This window comes from Diplotaxodon limnothrissa, linkage group LG23 (assembly GCF_057381915.1).
Source record: "Diplotaxodon limnothrissa isolate DT_005_m linkage group LG23, D_limnothrissa_male_GT1.1, whole genome shotgun sequence".
NCBI lineage: Eukaryota > Metazoa > Chordata > Actinopteri > Cichliformes > Cichlidae > Diplotaxodon > Diplotaxodon limnothrissa.
This window is the reverse complement of record NC_140617.1, coordinates 15,065,130-15,088,570: the sequence shown is the minus strand read 5'-3', so window position 1 is coordinate 15,088,570 and position 23,441 is coordinate 15,065,130. Positions and strand designations below refer to the sequence as shown.

General features: G+C 39.5%; 1 protein-coding gene across 1 annotated transcript in view; it reads left to right on the top strand.

Moving 5' to 3' along the window:
- Positions 1 to 3,985: 3,985 nt before the first annotated feature.
- The window catches only part of tgfbr3 (transforming growth factor, beta receptor III), a 68,713-nt gene continuing 49,257 nt past the window's right edge, over positions 3,986 to 23,441 (top strand). Inside the window, exons 1-2 of the mRNA XM_085348855.1 lie at positions 3,986 to 4,201; positions 8,644 to 8,821. Of these exons, the coding sequence (XP_085204981.1) occupies positions 8,761 to 8,821 (61 nt within the window). The 5' untranslated portion in view covers positions 3,986 to 4,201; positions 8,644 to 8,760. The remainder of the gene's footprint in view (positions 4,202 to 8,643; positions 8,822 to 23,441) is intronic.

Here is a 23,441-nt window from a genome sequence, read left to right as displayed (position 1 = left end):
CACCGTGCTGTACCAAGAGCCAGCTGGAATGAGGCTTTAACGTTGGCTTTGCCTTTTTTTGTGGCCTTTGTGTGACTGAGAAAATGTGGGCCAGAAAATCCCTTTTCACTCTTTCCATCTGATAACACACTGCAATCCAAGTCAACAGCAGTCCAATAACAACCCTGCCCTGCTCAAACGTTTGGAGTGTCCAAAAACATTGCTGAACCGAGGACAAAGCAAGGGGGACTATCGCTGTGATAATAACTTATTCTTTTCATTCAAAAAAATATTGTTTCAACCCAATTCAAGATAAAATATTATCAGAGAAAAAAGGCTTGTCTTGCATAAAGTACATCTGATTTTGGTCTTTTTGCAATACTTACAGAAGCAAATATTTGACCCTCTTTAGAACAGTGGCTATACCTGTACAATGGAGGCGTCTAATTGTTGTTATATTTCTGAGATGACTGCTGACAATATTGACTACTGAGATGCAGTGTGTTTGAAAGTGGGGGTGTGTTGTCAGGTGAAAGTACACTTCATAAAACCTTCATTGCTGTTCCGTTAACAAAGGAAAAGCACAATACTCTGAAATACTGATATCATATGTGTTGTAGTTCTACTTCACTACTAACAGTGTTTTGAGACACTTATTTTTTGTGTTTATCCACCTTGTAAAGGACACTGAAAAGGTTGCGCTTTAAACTTGACCACTTTATATTCTGCATATATTTATTACTGTCTTCATTCTGGCTTTGAACACATTAATCTGCTTTTGTTGTCTTTTGAAAGATTACCTTTGCCATAAAAAGGAAATGATCCTTCCAGTATAAAAAGAAAATCATTGTCTGTGTCCTTGAAACATCATGTAAAGAAGCCGAACAAAAGAGTTTATTATGGGTAGTCCATTACTTAACATATCTGTATATGTAATTTATATTTACTTGTAAGAATACATTAACCACACACAGCAGTGATAGAAAATAACAATACAGCAAAAATGAACATGTTCAAGCCCAGATTGTCTAAAACTGTAATTTTTCTTTTGCGTGTAATGCAATTCAGCCAAGATCACTTATTATTTCATGCGGTGACACTTGGTGGCACTCAAAGTAGAGCAATATTAGTGAAAAGCATGGTTGGTCTTGACAGGTAGAGCAATCAACTGGGTCAATAAAGAGTCAAGAACGGGAGTTACATTAATGGAAAGTGAAGAAGCTTCAGATTGCTCATATCTTTGATGCACCGTTACACTTTCTATTCCCCTTCAACTCAGCTGTATTCACAACCCTAACACAGTGTAAATAAACAAAGTGGAACACTTTAACGGAGACATGCATATGTATGAGATGTAAAATAATTTGATCCCTTTGAGCGTTTCCTTGTCAACTCTCAAAAGCAGCACATCAGTGTGTTTTTGTGTGTTTTCCACAACAAAAGTTTCCTTCCCTCTTGTCACAGGTGCCATCTCATTAGTGGTGAATCACTAAGCTGACATTTATGTTGTACCAAGTCACACAGCATCTCCTTTTTGCTGGGAGTCTGATATCACAGCAGAGCAATTCGGTGTTTGTTTAGCAGCGTACGAGAGATTTCACACGCAGGAATCGCTCCGCACACAGTTTAGTGCTTGTGATGGGGGTTGCAGGGTGCTGAAATAAAAAGGATGTGACAAAAAAAATTCTTGTGAGAGCTGTAAAAGAAAACAAAAACAAAAACAAAAAACTTCCTAATATTAGAAACCGCTTCAAAACATTTAAACATACAAATGACCGAGATGATAAATATGAAACTAATACATAAGAATACTATCTTTATTTCTAATGAAATGATCACAATGACAGGCAAAAATTAAAAATGTTAAATAAAAAAATAAATAAATAAATAAATAAATATATATATGTGTGTGTGTGTGTATGTGTATGTGTATATATATATGTATATATATGTTTGCTCTACTTCACATGGAAAACAATATTTCACAGAGTGGAGAAGGGTTTTTTTGTGTTTTCTTTTTGTCATTTTGCTTTACAAAAAGAATTTAAAGTATGTAGGCCCAAAGGCATCACATCAGTCACACTGTAACCTCTAAACTGTCTTTGTTTGAGGGCCTCTGGTGGTCTTTGATCACTATCTGGTGACACCAGATCTCCCATTCACCATAAAAAACATTCACTCCGGTCAAATGGCACATTTAAAGTAAAACCTCAGGACTTGATCTCTTGACCTTGACCTCTGCACTGATGGGATTTGATGGCTCTGTTATGCTTTTGGGGCCTGTTTTGGTGAAATGGGTTCCTTGGTCCCCCTAGTGTGAAGGATCCTTGTAAATAAACACAGAATTTGACTCCCTGTGATGAAACACATGTAGGAGGATAACTGCCTCCGCCCTTAGGCCATGAGCGGTCACTGAATGATTTCATCAGCATGAAAGTTATGTGCCATACCTACCCTGCCATCCGTCCTGCGTCAGCTGGCCTAAAAGCTGTTCTGGGAAAATTTGATAGCCTGATACTTTCCCAAAACACTTCCCAAAACTGGATTTTCTTTCATTTGTCACTATCTTTAGGCAAAGAAAACAGACAAATTACTCCATCAGTGAACATCTAATGTCTTTCCTGTAGTAGTAATTTTTGCTAAGTAGTCATCATCATGTGACAATGAACTAATTCAAAAAGGTAGACAACTTTATGTTTTTTTGGGGTGAGAGACTTCATGATATGTTTAGTGACTGCATCTTTAACCCAGTGGGCATTTCAGACACTGTGCAGTGCAACCCGTCACTGCTGCTCTCAATCTGCTGACGGTAATTTCCTATCCATTACACTTTCAGAGTGTTTAAATAAATAATAAACCCAAACTGAGTGCATATGGTCTTTTTCACAGCAGACATAGTAGGAAATAGTAGGAAAAGCATAGACGTTCTTCAACATTAATGATGGCGCTAATGTATTCAAATGCGTAATGGTCCTGAACATAAAGCAGCTAGAATAGAATTCAGCTGTCATAACAGCATTTTTTATATACTAGCTCCTTTGATTTGGCTTAAAGTACAATCAGGTTGGATGGTTTGTGAATTCCTCACATCGCATTGCAGCGATACTGTGACTTTTCTGTTTGTATGCTTTTTGGATAGTACACATGCAAAAAGCATACACATCAGACACAGATTGGATAATTTAGACATTATTTGAACTGTACAACTATTCCGACAACTTCTGGATTTCCTGCAGCAGTGGTCTTTTCACAAAAATATTATTGTTCTTTAGCAAGTCACTGGAATACCAAGTGCCACTTGGGCTTGCAAGCTGCATCTGCTTGCAATCCCAAGTGTCTGCCATGTTTGTCTCAGTTAAATAAATATTGCCAAAGTTTGACCTCAGTTTAGTTAAAGCATATAGATGATGATGGTTGATTTAACAGTCATAACATGTCTGATTGTTCTATTACTATATCATATGTTATAAATCATGGTATTTTGTAAAATTGTAATTGCACAATATCCTATACATGGAGATTTTTAATAAACTGGACATTAGATGCCAAAGGATTACACAGAAATACCCTACCGCCAAACACCTTGCAACACAATTATTTTCATGACTCAAAACAAAGTCCTCTTGCTGCAGCAAAAGGTGCACATCAAATAGAAGTCTTGGTTAACCAGATATTTGTATTACCTGTCATAATAGGCCTCCATGTGGATAAGGATCACTCTGTTGGCCTGTGTGGTGAGATTAACCTGAAGCAAGCCTATACAGCCTATACAGTTACAGTCTTTATGTTTCATATGGGACTGAAGGGTCCTTTTGAGATATTAAAGTTACGCACTCTCACATTCGGACTTAGATATGTGCGATCACTTAAGGACCTTGTGATCCTCCTGCAGGAGCTCCTGAGCAGACCGTGCACCCTGCTTTGGGAAGCTCTGCCTCAGCAGCTCAGCCTCCTCCCTCCAGGCCCCGCCCCCAGATGAAGCCCTCAGTAAAAAGGCAGACAAGATAGTAGTAAACTGATAGAAACTTTGAGCGAGTGCGGTTGTTTGAACACAAACTGATAAAATATCCCGTCGACATTGTTCTCTGTGATTTTTTTTTATCTACTACATCAAAAATAACTGCGTGAATGTGCAGCCGAAATAACGACTTTGATATCCGCATCCAGCGCTGCGACCTCAACTTCAACCAAGTTTACTTGGGCATTTTCTGAAGATTGCATGGTATGTCCGCTTGTTTTCAAGACCTAATTCTTTGACTAGATAACGCTTAGCTTTTGTCCAGAAGATAAGGTTTATATAAAGAATGTCAGGCAGCACTGTGGGTGCGAATCCCTTGAAAATGCTGTTTACAGTTACAGTGTACTTAGCCGCTCAAAACTCCAGCAGAACATCTGTCATGATTCCGCTGACATGCTCTCCTGCTTTCTCCCGCTGTTGTTGATTGTTAGCTACGGGCTAACAGCACAGAGCTCTTGCTTAAATTCTCTTTGTTGCTGGTTTGGTTGTGTTTCATAAGAAAGCTGCTTTAAAGAAAAGCACAGGTAAACATTGAGTGAAGTATTCCCTTCAGAGTGACAACAGCACGATACTGTGTGCGCGCGCGCACGGGTGTGCTTTCTCTTCTCACCCGCGCGCTTCTGTGGGCACAAACATGACTGACAGTGCAAGAAGTTTAGAGAAAAACTTAAGAGTGTCAACTCGTGTCTTTACACTGGATTAAAATGGACAGGACTACTGTGGCAGTCACGGTGTACTTGTATGTTATGGTTGCTCATGCTTAGGATATTTTCTCTATTCTTTTAGCTTGCTTTAGCTTCACACATCCAGATGGTGAGTTCAGGGATATTACTGCAACCACATATATATATTTTTATTATAGATGAATTTGTTAAAACTCCAAAATCATGAGGTATTTTATTTGCATTTTATCTGGACAGCACAGTGGTGAAGCGGTTAGCCTCACACAAAGAGGGTTTCTGGTTCGAACCCTCTGGCTAGCTGGGGCCTGTCTGCAAGGAGTTTGCATGTTCTCCTGTTTGCATGGGTTCTCTCCGGCCTCTCCGACTCCTTCTCACAGTTCACAGACATGCCTTTTATTTTAGGCTGATGATTCTAAATTGTCCATAAGTGTGATTGTTTGTTTATCTTTCTCTGTGCTTGTTTATCACCCTGTGATGGACTGGCAATCCCTCCCTCTCAGTGTCGGCTGGCATAGACTCCAGCCCCCTTCTGTGCTACATTGGATAAGGATTAATGAAAATAAAATGGAAAAATGGATGGATGTTTACATAAATAGATGGAACATTTTGTAAGCCATCTTTTAAGTTTTACGACCAGTCTGGAGATAAGATCGCCAGTGCTGTCATAAAAAGACGTTTTTAAAATGTTTTGTTGATAGAATATTCAAGTCTGTTGAAGTTTTTGTTAATCAAGTGGCTGAAAATTCATTAATTATAGTAAAACAGAGTTATTGCTTTTACTTTGTGCCAACCGATTGTGTTTACATGGCACCCACCAAAGGTCCATTTCAATGCAGGATAAACCCTGATACTGTCTAAGGGGAAAATGAGACATTGTGACATTTTATCTGTAACATTAATACATTAACAGGGGAACAGTCTCAGATCAAAACTGAGAAAAGTCTGCCAGCTGCTATACAGAAGCAGTTGTGGCTTACTTTACCAGCTCTATTTGATTAGCAACAAAAATATAGCTTGATGTCACCAAAAACACAGTACAAGCTATCGCAGACAGTTTTGCACAACCTTAAGACAATCTTCAATTTTTGAGGGGTATCGGTATCGACTTTGAAATTGCAGTCTCGTGACAGTCCATAGACACTGAAAGTGCAGAAGAGCTCACTATAGTTCTTTCAGAAGCTCATATGACCACATGATTTTCAAAATGACTTATGAGTATTAATCCTGAGTATCTTACTCATACACCACAAGATGCACTATATAACACAGACCTCAGCCTTTGTGTTATTGCTCTCTTCGCGCATGGCTTTGCGATTACAAGAACCCTGTAAATGCCCTTGGGTCTTGACATCGCTTAACTGCAGCGTATGCATACGTGATGACACAGATATAAGCCAGGCCTTTAACACTTAACTGACCACAAGTATTCAGCTTGGTTTCACTGATGTTCAGTACGTTCAGTCTGGGGTCTGCATGCTATAATGTACTTTCCAGATTCTCTTTGAGGGAAATACTTTGCTCGGCTTAGACAGTCAGGGTTGAGAAGAAGTCACATGAGGTGATTTGAGTTGTTGCTGCAACAAAACCATCACCATAGCATAGAGTTAAAACCTTCTCCAACCCAAAACAGCTTTAAAAGGCTATGACTAAATCTTTTGCACATAGGTTTTTAGAAGCTGTTTTACCACCAGCTTTCTTAGTATTGTAACCCAGTGCAAATGTGATTCCAACCATAGATACATCAAAAGAGCTACACACTGTTTTACGTAAAGAAAGTCTCCTTTGATTTGGTCTTTGCTTCCCAAAAGGTATTGCAACACAGTTTAGCTTTGTTTAGTCAGTGAAGAGATTAAGGTCAAGGAGCGGCATAAATCAAACAGAGCGCTCTGGTTCTCACTGACAAGCTGAAAGTGTAATATTTGTCATGATGTTCCAAAATGACTTCCCAGCCCTTGCAGCTGCCACACAGTGAAAGGCCCTTTTGTCCTGTGCAAGCTGCTTGCACTGCAGAGTGATGCACCTCAGTACTTTGTGCATCACTTCCTATATACACTGTATAGCTCACCACAGGTTATATAGATGCACATGTGTTTCTTCCACACAGCTCTATACTAGTTAGAGACAGTGCCTTTAAAGTGTGAGCACCTGCAGTTCTTGTTACAAGACTTCTAACATGACAACAGTTTCACTTTTCTTGCCACAAAGAGTCAGACATCAATCAGAGAAGAAATTTGCACAACTTTTTCTGCGGACCATATCTTTCTAGAGACATGTTTTGATTGCATCTACAGAACATACCCACATAATAACTGAGAATTAGAAAGAGCTAAAAGGATTCTTCGGAACATGGTAAATCTTTCAGAAGTCCACGTTTTAATCTTGATTTAGCCTTTGAAAAACAACGAGCTGGATTATTGGAAATGGAAAAGCTTGCTTTCATTTGGATATATTAGGTTCCAGTGTACTGTTTTTATTAATACTTGTCAGAATGTAAGAACAGCATGGCCATGTGTTCCTTATCTGCTTTGCTGCTCTGAAGTTGTTCTGTGCTTCTCTGGTCTGACTCTTATAATGCACTGTTTTGAAGGCATCTTTCTGCTGCTGATACTGGAATTTATAACCTTGATAAAAATGCATTAAAATATACTTGTAATAGCCGTGTCTGCGGCTGCAGATATCACACAGTTGTTTTTGCAAGATGGACTTCATGGTCAAAAGCACCTGCTCGTCTGAGCCTAACTCCTGACTCAATCATTCCTGCCTCGTTCATTTTTTTCTGTAAAAAGAAAAAGGACCAAGTATAATTACAATTATACTGCTAAATCTGCTAAATGAAAATTAATTCTTAATTATTGCAAAAGAATTTACAAAATATAATGATTCTACATTTCATGATGTGTTTAAATATATTTGTCAAAAAGCATCTAAGCTGCAAGCGTCTTATAACGGGTTTTTCCCAAAGGTAGTAGCTGACATCTGTGGGGTGGTTTTGCCAGCAGTCACACTGACATTGCACGCTACTTAGTCCTTTTTGACAGCCTTATATGGCCAGTGGATGTTACTTTTACCCTTTTCTTTCATAAGCTTATCTATCCACTTGCATGTTAACCATCTGTAGCTTTGCAACACTCAACACTTGGGAAATGCGTTTGCGTTGTTCGGTTTGTTTAAACTGAAAAGTGAAACCTAGACAGGTGACCTTTTTGATTGATTCAGACTAGAAATCAGTTTTGGTTTCTTGTTTTTTCCGCCACTCTTGAGTCATTGGCACTGCTTACATACCCCACCACCTTTGCCACGGAAGGAAGGGGAATGTGGTTATAGTGGCAGAATTTTTTTTCCAGTTTTATCAACTAGAATAAAACAATTAAATTTTTCACTGTACAAAAATCACTTTCATAATTAAACTTTACACCCTTTTCCTTTCTATGCAAGACAATTAGGATTTTTCCTTCTGCCACTTTCTGAGAGAAACTCTGTAAAATTCTGGATATTCTTTGTTTATAAATGTACATGAATTTCATTTTTCCCCTTGTCATAGCCGTCACTGTTTACACTTAGATTAAGTTAAAGCTTCAGTCAGGGTCATGGTAATTAGTGCGGTGGTACTAAGCTGCTTACTCAAGACCCCACTAGAGTTTCCTGAGTCTTTAAATTAAAGTGTGTTAATAACCTGTGGCATGTTCTGGACTGTTAACACCCAGCAAGTCAGTCATCCATCCCAAACTACTTGCACACTCTAACAGGCTTGGAAGGTGTGTGCAGCCTGGTCCTTTGAAGCATGCATAACCTCCAATTAACCCTCCCAGATTAATCCCCTGGTCTCCTAAGTGCCTCTCTTCTTGTCTCATCTCATCACTCCCATGCTGTATATTAAGCAGAGCCCAGTTCCCTGCTGTTTGTAAATGCTTTAATTGAACCTGCTTCTTCTGGTTGACATCTTTTATTTTTGTTCACTTGCAGCTGGAGCCTGAACGTGGCTTTCTGCAGACCCATTCTCAAGAAGGGAAACCTTTGTGAGACGCTGAAGAACGGCCAGTTCATCCACTTTTATCATACTGGAATCTGCAGAATAATAAAATGGCTACAAGGTCCCATATTCCTTTGATGCTTCTTGCAATATGTTGCCTGGCATCTGCAGGTATGTTTATTTCATTTCAAGCCACTTCCTATGCTTTTCGTGTGAGACTAGGTGTTATCAGATATATGTGTGTTTGTTTGTTTGAAGAGCAAAAACATCTCCTGAACCGAAGTTTGCTTCATACTTCAGTTTGTGAACCATGATTTTAGTTTATAGCGTTAGAGGAGATGAATAATCAAAAATAAACCCTGATAATTTACTTGTTACTTGAAAGTGCATAATTTAGCTCGGCGTTAACAACTCCAGTATGGTTTTGGAAGATGGAACTTATTAATTATTCTGGATGTTTGGCTCTGCTTCAGAATTGTTGTAATCATACAAACTTTGCAAAAATCCTTATGGTGTTATGGTGTTGAAACATTGTGGTGTCAAAATGTTGCCTATGCTATGGGATTTTCCACCCTTCTCCCAGCATGCCTTTCTAGACAGTGCTTGTCAGAGTCATGAGTAAGGGGGATTTATACTAAAGAAAGTGCTGACAAGTTCGATCTGAGAATACAAAACACTCAGCAGGCCTACGTGTATCTGTCAGATTGGGTGGAATGAGACTCAGATTCTGCCAAGTACTCCGTAATTCACAGCAGTGATGCAGACAAACCAAAGAGAGAGAAAATAGATAAGTAAACTGCTACACAGGTGGTTGTATGTGCTACAGGTTGACAGTTTTTGAAAACTCGAGAGGTTGTCGAAAAACTTCGCAAAAAACACTCGACAAAGTCTTGGCTTCTCATTTTAACTTCTTCTCCCCCTATATCAGCCCTTATGTGGTGATATTATCTGAGTGGTGACACCTATTGTTCGGAGAATACTGCAGCAGCTTCCTGTGCCGTAACCATGGGTATAAATACAAGTTTCTCTGAAACGTGGGTATACTGCGGCCTTTAGACTTCCTAAGACAGTTCTGCCACACAGAGAGTCAAGTCTCTGCAGTCATATCAGCTCTTTGAGACTTGAGCAGTACAAAGGAAAAAAAGGCATTATCATGCTAACATGCACACAATGACAATTATAATAGTCTGATATTAAAAGGTTACATTTATCTTCTTCTCTTAGCATTTTTGCTGCTTTTTAAAAAAACAAAAAACAAACAAACTGTACATTCTGCATGTTGTTTAAAGACAGAGCAAAGTCTCATATGAATATTGATGGATGAATACTCAAGGAGGATCAGCAAAATATATAGAGTATATCATGAGGGGGCAAGAATGCCTGTGATGATTTTATTCTCACCTAAAAAAGCATCTGCTGGTGGTGATGTCTCCTGGACAATTCCTAGATGTGGTGTTCTGATCATGGCCAACTGGGAGGAGTCCCAGGGAAGAGCAAGGGCATGCTGGAGAGATTAAATCTCTGTAGAGATGTTATCTCTTGGTAATGACTCAGTGTTTCTCCAGAAGAGCTGGAGAGTGGTGTAGGAATCTCTTTTTAGACTGCTGTCTGGACCAGACCTGGATGGCAAAGGATGGATGCATGGATCTATGAAGACATCAGAATAAATCCCCTTGGAAGCATAAAAACTTGTCAGTTTCACAGGTGTGGAGAAATTGGAATGGCAATTTAGCAACTGGTAGCCAGTAACTTTTTAAAGCATCACACTGAAAACCAAAATATTTTAAAGATTTTATAGACCAAATTAAAAAAAAAAATCTAATCCAGCATGGATCTTCCTCTGGGGAGCATGAATGTCTTTAGCAGATTTTGTGCCAATTAGTTTGTAAAATGTAGAGAAATACTAGAATGAGTTTCTTGGAATTTCGCTAAAACCCTAACAATGTCAACCTATTTGCAGACCCAGATCCATCACGATTTATCTTTATTAATGAAGATAAAGTGCCATGAATATTTGCACCACTTTTTTTCCTCAATATCCAAATAGGATACAAGAAAACTGCATATGCGTAGAAATTCAAGGGAATAAAATAATCCTAATAGCGTTAAACTAAAAACCTCTGGTCCAGTATTATCTGTACCAAATTTCATGCCAGTCCCTTGAAAGTTGTTGGGAGAATTGTTGATGTTCTGTTTCGGGTGAGTAGTCGGCAATTGTGGCCACATCTGTGTTGACTAGAAGTGGGTGGAGTTTCAAGTAGTTGTGGAGTTGGCCATGAGAGGTAATTAGAGGAACTTTCGTTGCTTTTACATCTACACTGGCTGCAAAGTTCAACTGTGGGTTTCTTTGTTTGGTAAATTGAACAAATCCCATAGTGTACTGACCCCATCCTGACACTTAGCCCTACAGTTTGAGGACAAACCTGTCACACTGACTTGAAAGGAGCACAAACCATATTCAGATTCAAGTGTTCATTCCGTTTGGTCTCTTTTTTAGAATGTAAGATGTCCTGTTTACAGAAAGCAGTTTCACAATGTACGGCTCTCGACTTGAACTCACTCCAGATTTAGACTGCAGTATCCCGTTTTGTTTTTCTGTGGCAGCACAGGAATAATGTGTGGTTCGCATTTTTCATAGTTTCAGTCTGATTGCCGCCATAGGTAATTATTGTAAAAGTTCTTCTCTTATTCTCTGGGGGCTTGAACCGCACTCCAGAGAGCTGACTCTTACTCAGACAATAGCAAGTTAGTGAATATGTGTTGTGGGCAGAGCAAACATAATTTCTGCCACAATGCCAGGATCTCCAACACAATGAAGTCCCATACGAAGTTTTCCTCTAAATTCCTCCTCACACGGCAAGATGCATTGTTATACTAAGTCACAAGGGACAGATATTTACAGTTTGACAACCAAATGCCCTTTCCTCCAAAGAGTATTGTCAGTGACTGTATTCACTGATTTACTGGCAAATGATTTGTTTTTTTGGGGGGGGGGGGGGTGTTTTCTATCATTTAAGGGAAAATGTATGCCAAATAGCACATTCAGAACATTATCCTTTTTGCTTTCTGCCAAATATTTTTTAAAACTGCCACTGAGAAGCTTACCAGTTTTTCTTTACTCCAAACCACATCACGGACACTCCACACCACATCAGCCTCTTTCTTTCACCTCTCTCTCTTTTACTGTCTGTTCCTACTATCGCACAGCATCTGTGTAAACAGTCACATCTGCCCTTAAACTTGTCAGGAGTGCTCTTACGTAATGTTTAGATTAGTCTGCAATGAGTCTTCTTTCAGCGTAATGCAATCCAGGTTCTGAGCCTCCCATAACTCTTAAAAGTCAGACTGAGAGCACCTTGATGTCCATATTTCAATTCTGTGCTCTGCTGCTTCACTCTGCTGTTTATAAGTTGTTGTTTTTTTTTCTCCCTCAATATGATCGCTGCCATTTTGCGGTTGCGTCTCCTAAGCATGCCATAATGGTAACTTTGTGAAGGATATATTAGGGACATTGGGGCTGACTGTGGATTTTACAGTGAAATAAAGTCTTTCAGGAGCCACGCCAGATATTAATTTGAGACAGTTGCCAAAAACAGCTCCGGCAGGATGCTGGTTACACTGGAGGCACAAGGCCGGGGTGTTGGCTAACTGAAAAACACACCAGCGTTATTGAGTGCAAAAGCACTTTCTCTCTTATTGTCTATCCTGATTTTACTTATGAGGTGGCTTGATGGATGACCAAGCTACTAGTGCGAATTTGTCTCCAGCGATTCATTGTAGACTGTTAAACAAAACGAGAGAGAATTTGGAGCCGTGCTCATATTCAGAGTGCATATGTTCGCTTTCAGCTTTACATTCGAGTAAACAACTTCTTTCAGTCTGCATTTTTCTATACTCCTGGCAGACGCGAGTCACTGCGGTGCCAAAAGTGGTTGTAACTTTTCTTTCTCTCCACAGTTGAGCAAAAGGTTTGTCTGTGTATCCACGGTGCTTTCTTAGGGCCAGCAAGAGTCAGGACTGCCAGAGAGCATTGTGCAACCGCTGTAATCTGAGAGGTGGGGTAGCCAGGGGGAGGAGAGAAGTAAGCGCAGCCGTGGGTCGTCTGGTCCAAATCGACACACTCCACACACGCACGGCGTGCCAAACCGACAAAGTCCCTTCCAGCATGCTAAACCAGATGTGGCCCAGTGATTCATGCGAGGAGCCGGAGCAGCGCAGCGCAGAGGCAGTGTGCTGCTACGCTGAGTGGTTGGGATGTTTACATAGCAACGGGTGTCCTGAGTCTGTCTAATTACAGATCTGCTCTCCCCCATGGTGAAGCCTTTATCTTAACAGTGCTGTCAAGTAGGAGGCAGTCATTGCGGCCCTGTGTGTTTATAGCTTTTACTTATGAATGAAGGGAACCGCAGTATTACCCAGTTTAATTAACAGTGTAAAGTGTGTAAAGTGATTGGTGGAGTATTTAGTTTGATTTACTAACTCATATACTAGCTTTTTTGAAAGCAGACTCTCACCAACACATGGAAGAGTGCCTAAGTGAAGTGCAGCAGACAAGTTTCTACAGACACAAGATCTTCTATGTCTGTCATTTCTTATCAGCCTCTTGTTAAGAGGATGCTTACGTAAATCTGAAGGAGTCAACCAAATCCCGCCCCCAACCCTCTCTCTTCCCCTCTCTCGCTCTCACATAGTTCCAGTAAGCAGGCGTGTAAATAATTTTGGTCAGAGCCAGTAATGGGAGACAGCTGGGGTGATCGTGCGCTTTCCATTGTGTTTAACAGCCCCGTGGAAAAAAAAAAAAAAAAAAAAAAAAATCTGGAGAGTAAGAGTAAGAAAGTTATGTGGAGTGTGACTTCATTGAAGAATGAGAGCGTAATAGTAAAAAATTGGACTCCCTCTGTTCTGATAACCTACGGAAGCAGCAAGAAAAAATATTTTGGGCTATCACATTATATTGCTTGAGGTGTCTTTTTTTTATTAAGTGCAGTTTCATCACTTTGCAAAGATGCCAAATTTGGGCGTATGACTCAAAAAATCCTGATATGGGATGCAAGGTGAAGGCCTCCAGGTTGTGTCTTTCAACAGACTCACCCCTCCTGGGGCCTCACCTTCCCCACTCCTTTTCCACCAGATGAGTCCTGATGAAAGACCATGTCGCAGTTTTGGAATAATCCCTTTTAAAAACAGGGGTGACTTCCAAAAAATGACAGTAAGACCTTCAGAGCTTGATCCGTGCTATAGATCACAAACATATGCTTTCCACTTGATTTTCAGAATTTGACAGAGAAAGTAGTTCTGAAGTAGCTTGTAGTGAGCTGTTATACACTTAAAAAGCACTGTAATAGTGCATCTGCAAAACAGAAAACAAGAAAAAAAATCCTAAGATTTGCTTATCCAATTCAAGATCACAGGGAGGCTGGAGCTCATTTCAGCTGCATGATTATTGATTTATTTGTTGAAAATCTTCTTTGCGTATTCATTGTCTGTGGTCTTCTCTAACTGGCCAATTATTCATCACACTTTCTGTTTTTTAACTGTCCAGTTAAGAGGCCTTCCCAAGCCTCCTTTGTGCATGTTAATACATGAGACAACATGGCACTTGACAAGTCATTTTTCTTCTTTGCCCTCCCCTTTGTAAAGTTGAAGCCCAGTGGAATGTAGTCTCTTCCAGTGTGTGTGAAAATGCCGTCTGACTTGCCCTTTCCACCTCTTTGGCTCTCTTGCACTGGGCTTACTTACTGGCACAAAGGACCAGCATTGTTTCAGCCTTTGCCTTCTGTTGATGGCAGCCTGCTGCTTCTCAAAAGCCCCTGTTATCACATATGAGTGATAGTTCTATAAAATATCACAAGAACAAAGACATTTTGGGCTGCTATATGATTGATTAAACAAGTTCATGTTATTTATTGCTTTGGCAAATTCCCCTCCAAATATGCCTAACTAGGCAAGACTTATGATTTTAACGGGTAAGTAAGGGTGTGTGCCTGTGTAAATTCAGATGTCAGATTGAGGAGGCTAAGGATGGCTCATCTTGATACCTAGAAACACTTGTGATCCTGATCAGCATGCCGGCTCCCAGTTTTTCCTTTTTTGTCTATAGTCTATTTAACACACTCTTTCAAATTTTGATTTTTATATCAAAATTATTTTTAGAATGTTGTCTCTTTGTATAACGGGGACATTGCGGTTATTAAACTAAAACACTGCACTTTAACTTAAACATTTCATCTCCACTTGATCCCCAGTCCATCTGCCAGATTTATTTTTTTTATTAAATCTGTTGGGTGGATTGTATTAAATACTTTACATTGAGAGTTCTGGCAAAGCAGATGATCCAGCACAAATGAAACGAGTCTGATATCTAGTGGGACAAGAAGAAAGACCCCAGGGCACACCTCTCTGCTTCCACAACTACGTCTAAATCTTTGTGAATGCAGACGATGTGGCTGTTCCCAAACCCCCGCCGAGCTGTTGTCAAAAACTCGGCTTTTGAAGGCATCTATGATTGATGAGAAAGCTGCCCTTGGAGCTGCAAGACAGACATTTCTCTCCATTGCATGGTAAATGTTGTACTGCTTGGGTAGTTTCAGTACTGCTGAGAACTGATTTGTGCTGGGTTGGCTGATGGCTGTTGCACGCCACTTATGGTATTTCAGTGTAACAGACTGTAGCAGTGCTTGTGTTGCTGTTGTTATAGCATTATAGGACTCTTCCTTCTTGCATTTTTGTTTTTTACTGTTACTGTATTATTTTGTGTATAATTCTCAGCTGATGTTATCTATTAAAGATAAGGTAAGCTAGCCTACATTAGTCCCAGAGTTGGAAAATTCACAACTTCTTTAAATATATATGAAAAGCCACTTCTTGTTTCTTGATTGAGTTGACAACTTATTTGCTTTGATGTTATAGGTCCAGACAGCACATGTCAGCACCCATCAGTAAAGACATACAGTGGTAGCACAGCCAGTCTTTAGTCATATGCTCGGTCTCCCCCAGCTGTCTCACTTTACACAGTGGCTCCTGTGTTCCTCTGGGAATTAGCCTTGTCTTCCATCTCTTCAAAGACCTCTGATTTATGCCTGCATGGAGAGGTAGGCAGAAATGTACCCGCTTCCATCTTGCCTGCTTGCCTGTGACTTCATATGCTGCTTGTAAGTGGTCATGTTTTTTTGTTTTTTTTTTTGATCACTTACCAACATGAGCCTCCTACATCTGTCAGGGCTGATGAATAATGACCAGTCTCACTATCAGTACCTAGTATGTTATATACTACATAAATCATAGCTACACTAAGCTGTTAAGTATCTTTTCAGATCTGCATTTACAAAGAAAAACCTTCTAACTTAAACATGACCAAACTTTGCAACATCAACACCCATAACATTATTAAAGAGTGTTTCTCTCATCTCTTCTTTACTTTTTACATCTATTGGTCATTAGAAATGATGATACTGATATATCAGAAAATAGCTAAGAGAAATCCTTCTATTCATAATTTAAAGAATCCTGAATAAAACAATCCTGCCCCCAAAAAGCTAATCAGCAACCCAACTGTGAAAAATGTTATCCATTTATGTTGCTGTGTTGATGCATAGTGCAGTAGAGGTTTCAGGTTTCAACAGGTTCAGCTGTGTGGTGACAGACTTACGGTATCTATAATGTGAATTAGAATATTTTGTTAAGAATTCTGGTGGGATTATCCAAATATGCTCATGATGCTGGCAGTCTGGTTCGAGCTGCTTATAAACCTCTAATGCCGTCTATGTTTGTATGTTTGTAGATATGTTATATGTAGAAGTATAACCTGCCGTGGGAAAACATTGTAAATCTTATTTTTGGGCATACTCACCAAACTTTTGGAGAGGTTTGCATCAGGTCTGAACTGTTTTTATATGCCAATCACTACTGAAATTCAAGTTTAGGCTCCCTCCTCATTAATTAGATACATGGTTGTATTAACTGTTAAAGCGGTGGCCAAGTGGCAAAACTTGTTTCTAGAAGGACCAGTCAAATTAGTCACTTACCTGAACCCATTTCTTTCTCTGTAATTATTTGGTAGATTGATGTCTTATATTATGCTATTTAGATCGTTATGCAACGTACAGATGCCTTCGGGGAGTCATCTGATTAAGTCTGCATTCATTCCACCACAAGACACTTGTCTTAAAAATACAGCAACACTAAAAAGAACCGTCTTGAGTGACAAGAACAAAGAAGTCCTTCACCATGTTGGGTCTTGATATAAACTGCTTTGAGTCAGTTTGGGGTCATTTGAAGAGACAGAAGTGATTACGGCATATGAACACTGGTTACTGCCTGACGCATGTTAGCAGCCCCAAAGAGTCGTTGGTCATTAAAGGTGTTCTTTGCAGTTCAGGCCCGGCGACTGTGGAATTCTCTGCCTGAAGATCGCAGGCAGTTGAACTCGACATCTCTTTGCAAAAACTATTTTTTACTTCAACCTATTTTTAATATGCAGTATTTGTTTTTTCCTGTTTATATTAAAATAATTTTTACTCTATGAAATTCATTTTTCACTTATTGAAGTTTCTTATTGTTTAGCCCTTTGTAACATTATTTAAGTACACTTTAACTTAAGTGTACTTAAGTTAAAAATGGCGCTAGCAGTAAGTATTGATCTGGTTTAAAGTAAGTTTCCCTTTATTTGGCCACTCTTGAACATAAACCTTCAAAATGATAGGACCATACTTGCCTTTCAACGTCGAAGTTTACATCCAAAGGAAGTTAATTTATTATCTCAACACCTGTTAACATACTTAGGAACTAAAAGAAGCTTTGCTTGCATATCCTTACTCCCTTCAAACAGTAGATAAAATATAATCCAGTGAAATGAGTGTCTGATTTAGCTGTGTTTTCTACTGTATGCCAGCTGCAGAGATGAATCTACCAATAAAGACTGTTTGGGTGATATTGAGTTACAGACAGATTTGTGGGATATCTAACTTCAGACTTCACACTTTGATGGCGAAGTTTATGACTTCCCTAATGGCGTTCAGGCTCACCCCTGCCCCTCCTCTCTTCATCCCATTCCAGCTTCCTCCTCTCATGCCTCCAAGTTTTACAATCCAGAGATAAATCCTTTTCATAGGAGGGCCGGTGAAGTGAACTTACACTACCCTTATGAAAGGCTTTACTCACTTCCTGTAGTAGTGGCTCAAGGTTCAGGGGTGAGTGGGCTGTGCTTATGTCAACACTGCAGAGCTAGTGATTCTTTAGTCCAAACCCCCTTAGGAAAACAAAAGCGGGTAGAATATTATGTTCTCTAAACTGGTTTTTAAGGTTCATGGTCCATGGGAATTATGCCCTGCAGTAAGAAGGAAAGATATAACAATTCATTTAATCCCATTCCCAGGGGAACAGGCATATCTCAAAGATACACCTCTATGCTTCTTCATACATTTTAATTAACTTGGCTTTTTCTTAACATTATTCCACGGCTCTTTTGTCTATCTGTGTAGTGAATGTGTGTATCAGTGCTGCTGCCTTACTTTTGCATTTGAAGAAACACAGTCAGAATTGTTGAAGAAATACTGGCAACTGAATTAGGATGTGTACACACACAGGGGAACGGTTCTGTATGTTTATCTTTGGAAATGGCTTTGTGGGAATATCAGATTTGTCCCTAACTGGCACACAGACTGACATCACTTCCTGTACCCAAGTGGTTGGCTCAGTGCCATGCTGTGGAAAGCAACAAAGTGCATTCTGTGGAAACGGGGGCGTATATTTCTTTGTATGGTAGAAGAGGGCTGTGACGTCAGATGCACCACTCACAGGGGGTAGTTTTCTAATTGTAAAAATTCATATACATGTTTCACAATCTTGACCGTGTCTGGGCTGACTGAACGGACTCAAGTGCAGACGGAAAGATTGAAATGAACAGTCTTTTATTTACAAACACCAAGTAAACTATATACAAAGTGTGGGGAAAGATCAGTGGCCCGGGGATCCAAGGGAAGGGTCTCTTCACTCGCTCGGTGCTCCACGCTCCACACACGCACACTCGTTCCGCTCTCCTACTCCAACACGCTCCACGCAAAAACTCGCCACACTGCTCAGTCAAACACTCACGCTCGGGAATTCAAGAAAGGCTCAAGGGACGGGCCCAGGGAAATCTATTTACAAACAGAAAGTCAAAGCCAGGCTTACACTAACGTGAGTCTGTACAACAGTCCAACGATGAGAAGCTCTGAGCCACCACCTTAAGTAGTGCCCACGAAACTGCTGGATGGTGAGCCTCAGGTGTGTAATTGCCTGCAGGTGTGTGGCCAAATGCAGGAGCTTGTGGTGAGCTCCGCCTAGGCAGGGGAGGAGGCAGGAGAGGTAGAGAGAGCGAGAGCGAAACAAAAACAATAACACATGTAGCCTTAATGAGTCAGCCGGACAGCCACAGGGACTATGACAGAAGAAGTTTGTCTACATGAATAAATTGGTCATTAAAGGAGCAAACATCATTAGCAACCTGCCTTTTTTAGCTTAGGGTTGTTTGGATAAACAAAGACATTTGAAATCATCATCCTGGACATTAGAATCACCAGACACGCCACGATACGATATTATCACGACATTATACATACAGTCGAAATGATGTTATTTTGATTTTTAGCATTTTCCAATGTGCTGAGTATTGCAGTAACATATATTGCGATTTAGCATCTTTTTCATCTGCAAATTATTCTTTAAGAGTTCAGCTCTGTCAGTATCTATTTTACAGAATAAGACCAAGTCTTACTTTAACTGTTTGTTTGCTGAAAAATGAGATTATCAAGCATACTAAAATTGTCTCTAAAGCCTTGCATAAATGCTATCGTACGACAGTCAGGTATCAGTCTGCAATTTGATTGAGGTCATGTTGGCAATTAAATTCAATGTGTTTCCGATAATACAGCAATTAACTGCGATGAATCATCGAACATCACATATCTGTTGATGTCTATGTAGACAAAAATTCAAATTTAACAGTTTGACATTACATTTTTGCTCACCAACTGGCGTGCTTTATAGGACTATGAACTAGCATACAACTAGCTGGCAGCCAGTTGAGTTAAGTGCCCTCAAGTGTGCTCATTAACAAACACTTACTCAGACTGATGGGAACATGTTGGCAATCTGTCTGCATTTATAAATTAGATAACAATTATTTGCAAACCTTCGAAGATCTCTCTGAAGGTTACTGCAGTCAGTCTAGGTCTACTGTTTGCAGAAAGGTTGTCTCCTATCTGGTGACCTGTGCAATCACCTTGCTATCAAACGTAGTCATGATTTCAACACTGTCACGCTCTGGGTAACTAATTAGTCACCACAAGTTACAATACGTTGCATAATGTGAAAAAATTCAGTACAATGCCCAGACAGCCTCTATGATATACATGTGGCTATACATGTATGTTATCTCAAGATGGCATTGTGAGAAATTATTCTCTTGTTCATAGTATACCCAACTGTATATGTTTTATAGATGAAATAAATGTGTTGCAACCAGATTTAGATGTGATAGCGATAACATTATGTGAATTCTGCACTTATATATTTTTTACCCTATGTTTCTATGCATTTTATTACTGGAATAAACAAAGATATGTGTGATACAGACATCTACTATATTTGTTTATAGTAAAAAAACAGAAAAATTTTGAGCATTACAACATAATTACAACATTGTTTCTACCTCCAGGCCATCTTATTTTATTATTTCTTCTAAATTCTTGCAATTCCACTCCAATTGCCCTGGTGTTTTTGTAGTTATTTTAAGCATGAGGCTGGTTCTATTAATTGAAAGCAACAGGACAGATTTTCAAACTGCAAAGCAACCAGTACTCTGCACAATGTCAAATTATATAGAGACTGGTTTTCTTCACTTAAAATTTTTTTTTGAGGAAGCTTGTAGTCAGGGAATATATAAAAACAAGAGCAGGATTTTTATACGTTATCACATAATAGTCTGGAAAAATAATCTGCTGAATTGGAACAAAATATCTGAAAGAGATATTAGTGTATAACAAATGAGGTCCAAAAGTAGCCTGCCAAGGACTGTGAAAAGTGTCTAGTGACATCACTGCTTGGACCTCACATTGTTTAAATATATCAAAAGTGAGTATTTGCACAGTCTCTCCCTTCTTAATATGGATTTATATGCTCACTTCCTATCTGAGCTCTAATACTATCACAGTGACGCTTAGACAGTGAAGAAAAATAAAAGAATATAATTAATATCTTTTTACAGAAAATAAATTTGTCCTGCACACGGTCTTGTCACACTATATCCAACGTTTCTGTTAGGCTCAGTGTCTGTATATTTGACACTAATCCTCAAAAAGGCATAACTGAAGAAATAAACATCTAACCAGGGGGTGGTAAGGAGAAAAGGTAGCAGGTTAAAGTGCGTGTCAGTCATTGGTGCTACTCTTTCATGTTCATGTGCTTTTCTCACGTAGAATCAGTCACTCTGCAGGAAGCCCTGGTTGTGAACTCTGCAAATACTGATCACCATATTGTGCTAATTTTCAGCTCCATGTTTTTAGTCTGGGACTCCAGAGCCTTGCTTTGCATATTTCAGTGTTAAAATTGACTTATTTTGTTATACTGCAGGCCTCACTGATCACTTAACTTCCATTATAATTCAGTTAAAAACCAGATAAACTAATAGATCAGGGCTCTAGACTAACTTTTTACCACCGGCACAAAAGTTAGGCGCACACAAATTTTATAATAATTTATATAATATGTGTTTTTCTGGATACACTGTGCTTTTTCAGCATTCAAAGATTGATGACACCGTGTCAGAGCACTGGCTATGAATTTCAGAAGCATCAGGCCTTAACTTAACAGAAAAGTTAGCAATAGTTCTTTTCCTATTACAGCTACATCCACTTCTGTCGTGCCTAGGCTGCTCACTAGGGCTGGGTATCATCACTGATTTCTATAATCCATTCGATTCCGGTTTTCAAAGTCCCGATTCGATTCAACTTAGCCTCAGACAGTCAGAAATATTATAATTCTGATCATTTATCAGTACTGACTTCATCAGAATTGTGAACATCACAGCAGATGCCTTTGTGTGAAAGTAACTGAGAATAAAACACAGAAAAACATGAAGGAGATTTTCCTGGTCTGGCTTTTTATAGCAGATAACCTTAAAAATATTCTACAATGTTCTGCATATAAAGTTTAAATTTCTTCAGTATTGAACAACAGAAAAAATAGGCTTTCTTGTCAGAGGTCATTTAAGTGAAAAAGAAAAAGACAGCAGCCGACAGCGCTGTAAACAACGGTAGACTGGTGGGTAATAAGCGAATGAATAATACAGAAAACGGAGATTGGAGACGGGAAACTGTTCTTGAAGTACAGAGAGAGATCGAGAGAGAGAGAGCTAGCTGTGCATGAAGTGTGATTTTAATAGTCGTGGAAGCAAAACAGCAAAATTCATGACGACATTGATCAAATGTGAAGCGCAGTTTGCTGCTTCTTTTGCTGCTGGCTCGGTGAATTTTGGTTGGAGAGACAAAACCTGCAGCTCAGAATCAGCGCAAAAAGACGTAAACACAGCGCGGACCGGACGCATCAGAATCGCTAAGCTCCGACAGCGTGTCCGTCTATGGGCCGTCAGGTAAGAAACCCGAGAAAGACAAAGTTGATTCTGATGCGTCGGTCCTCTGTGTTTACGTCTTTGTGTGGAATCCGTGTACCTGCTCTCATTTGCTGTTTGGTTGTTGTTGAAATGGTTTTGTGAGCTTTAATCTGAGAATCTGGCGTTTCTGGCAAAACACAGTTATATTTAAAAGTCGATTCAGGATTTAATGAATTGATATCGCTTTATTCAAGCTACTCACCTCCCACTTCCACCTGCACTTTCAACTGGACCACGGCCAATCAGAGAGGTCCCGCCCCTTACTATCTCTGATTGGTTTAGTCCACGATAGGGGCATAATGTGTGTCTGTTGTTGACCACAGGGAAGGTTGCAGATTTTTTATTTTTTATTTTTTGCTACCCGAACAGTTGGTCGCACAGGTGCAACCAAATATTTTATTTTTTTTTAGTCGCACCGCTGAAAAATTTGGTCGCACTCTAGAGCCCTGTAGATAAATAAGTAAATTTTGAGGTGGCGATGGAGGGGAAACTGAGTAGTTTGCAGCCGAAACATACTTTAAGTCCATCAGCGAACTTACAGGCAAGAGACCTACACAGAAGCTACGGCGTCCCCAACAGTCTAACTTGGAGAAACCTTTTTCTTGTTCTAAATGTGTTGTTGACTACTCTCTTTCTGCCATCGTGACACGAGATAAACTCTTTAAACAATGTTTCTACTTTAAACACAGAAAAGTTTCTCGACAGTTTCTGCCAGGCTCAGCTTCTTTTTTCTGCCATTTATATTTTCCTGTTTTATTCCTGGCCAGAACCAGAACAACAAATTTTGAAAAAGGTACATTTTAGATGCAGTTTGCTCAAATATATGCTACAGTGACATAGTTCAGCATCACATCGCCAGATACTAAATTATCTGTTCACAATCTTTTATAAACGCTGCCTCTGTCGTGGTAAATCGTAGGGGAAGCATCAAGATAGTATTTAACGAAGTATTTCAAACAAATCCACGTCACAACATCTTCCTGTGTGTGCCCACGTAGAGTAAACGGGAACAAACGTAGCGGTGAAAGTTATTTGCCATGTGTCTCTGTCTGTGTAGAACTTCTCACTTTCAGAATGAAACCACAATCTTTTTATATTATTACATGTGGTTTCGACGCTGTGACATTTGCAGTAGTTGCCGGT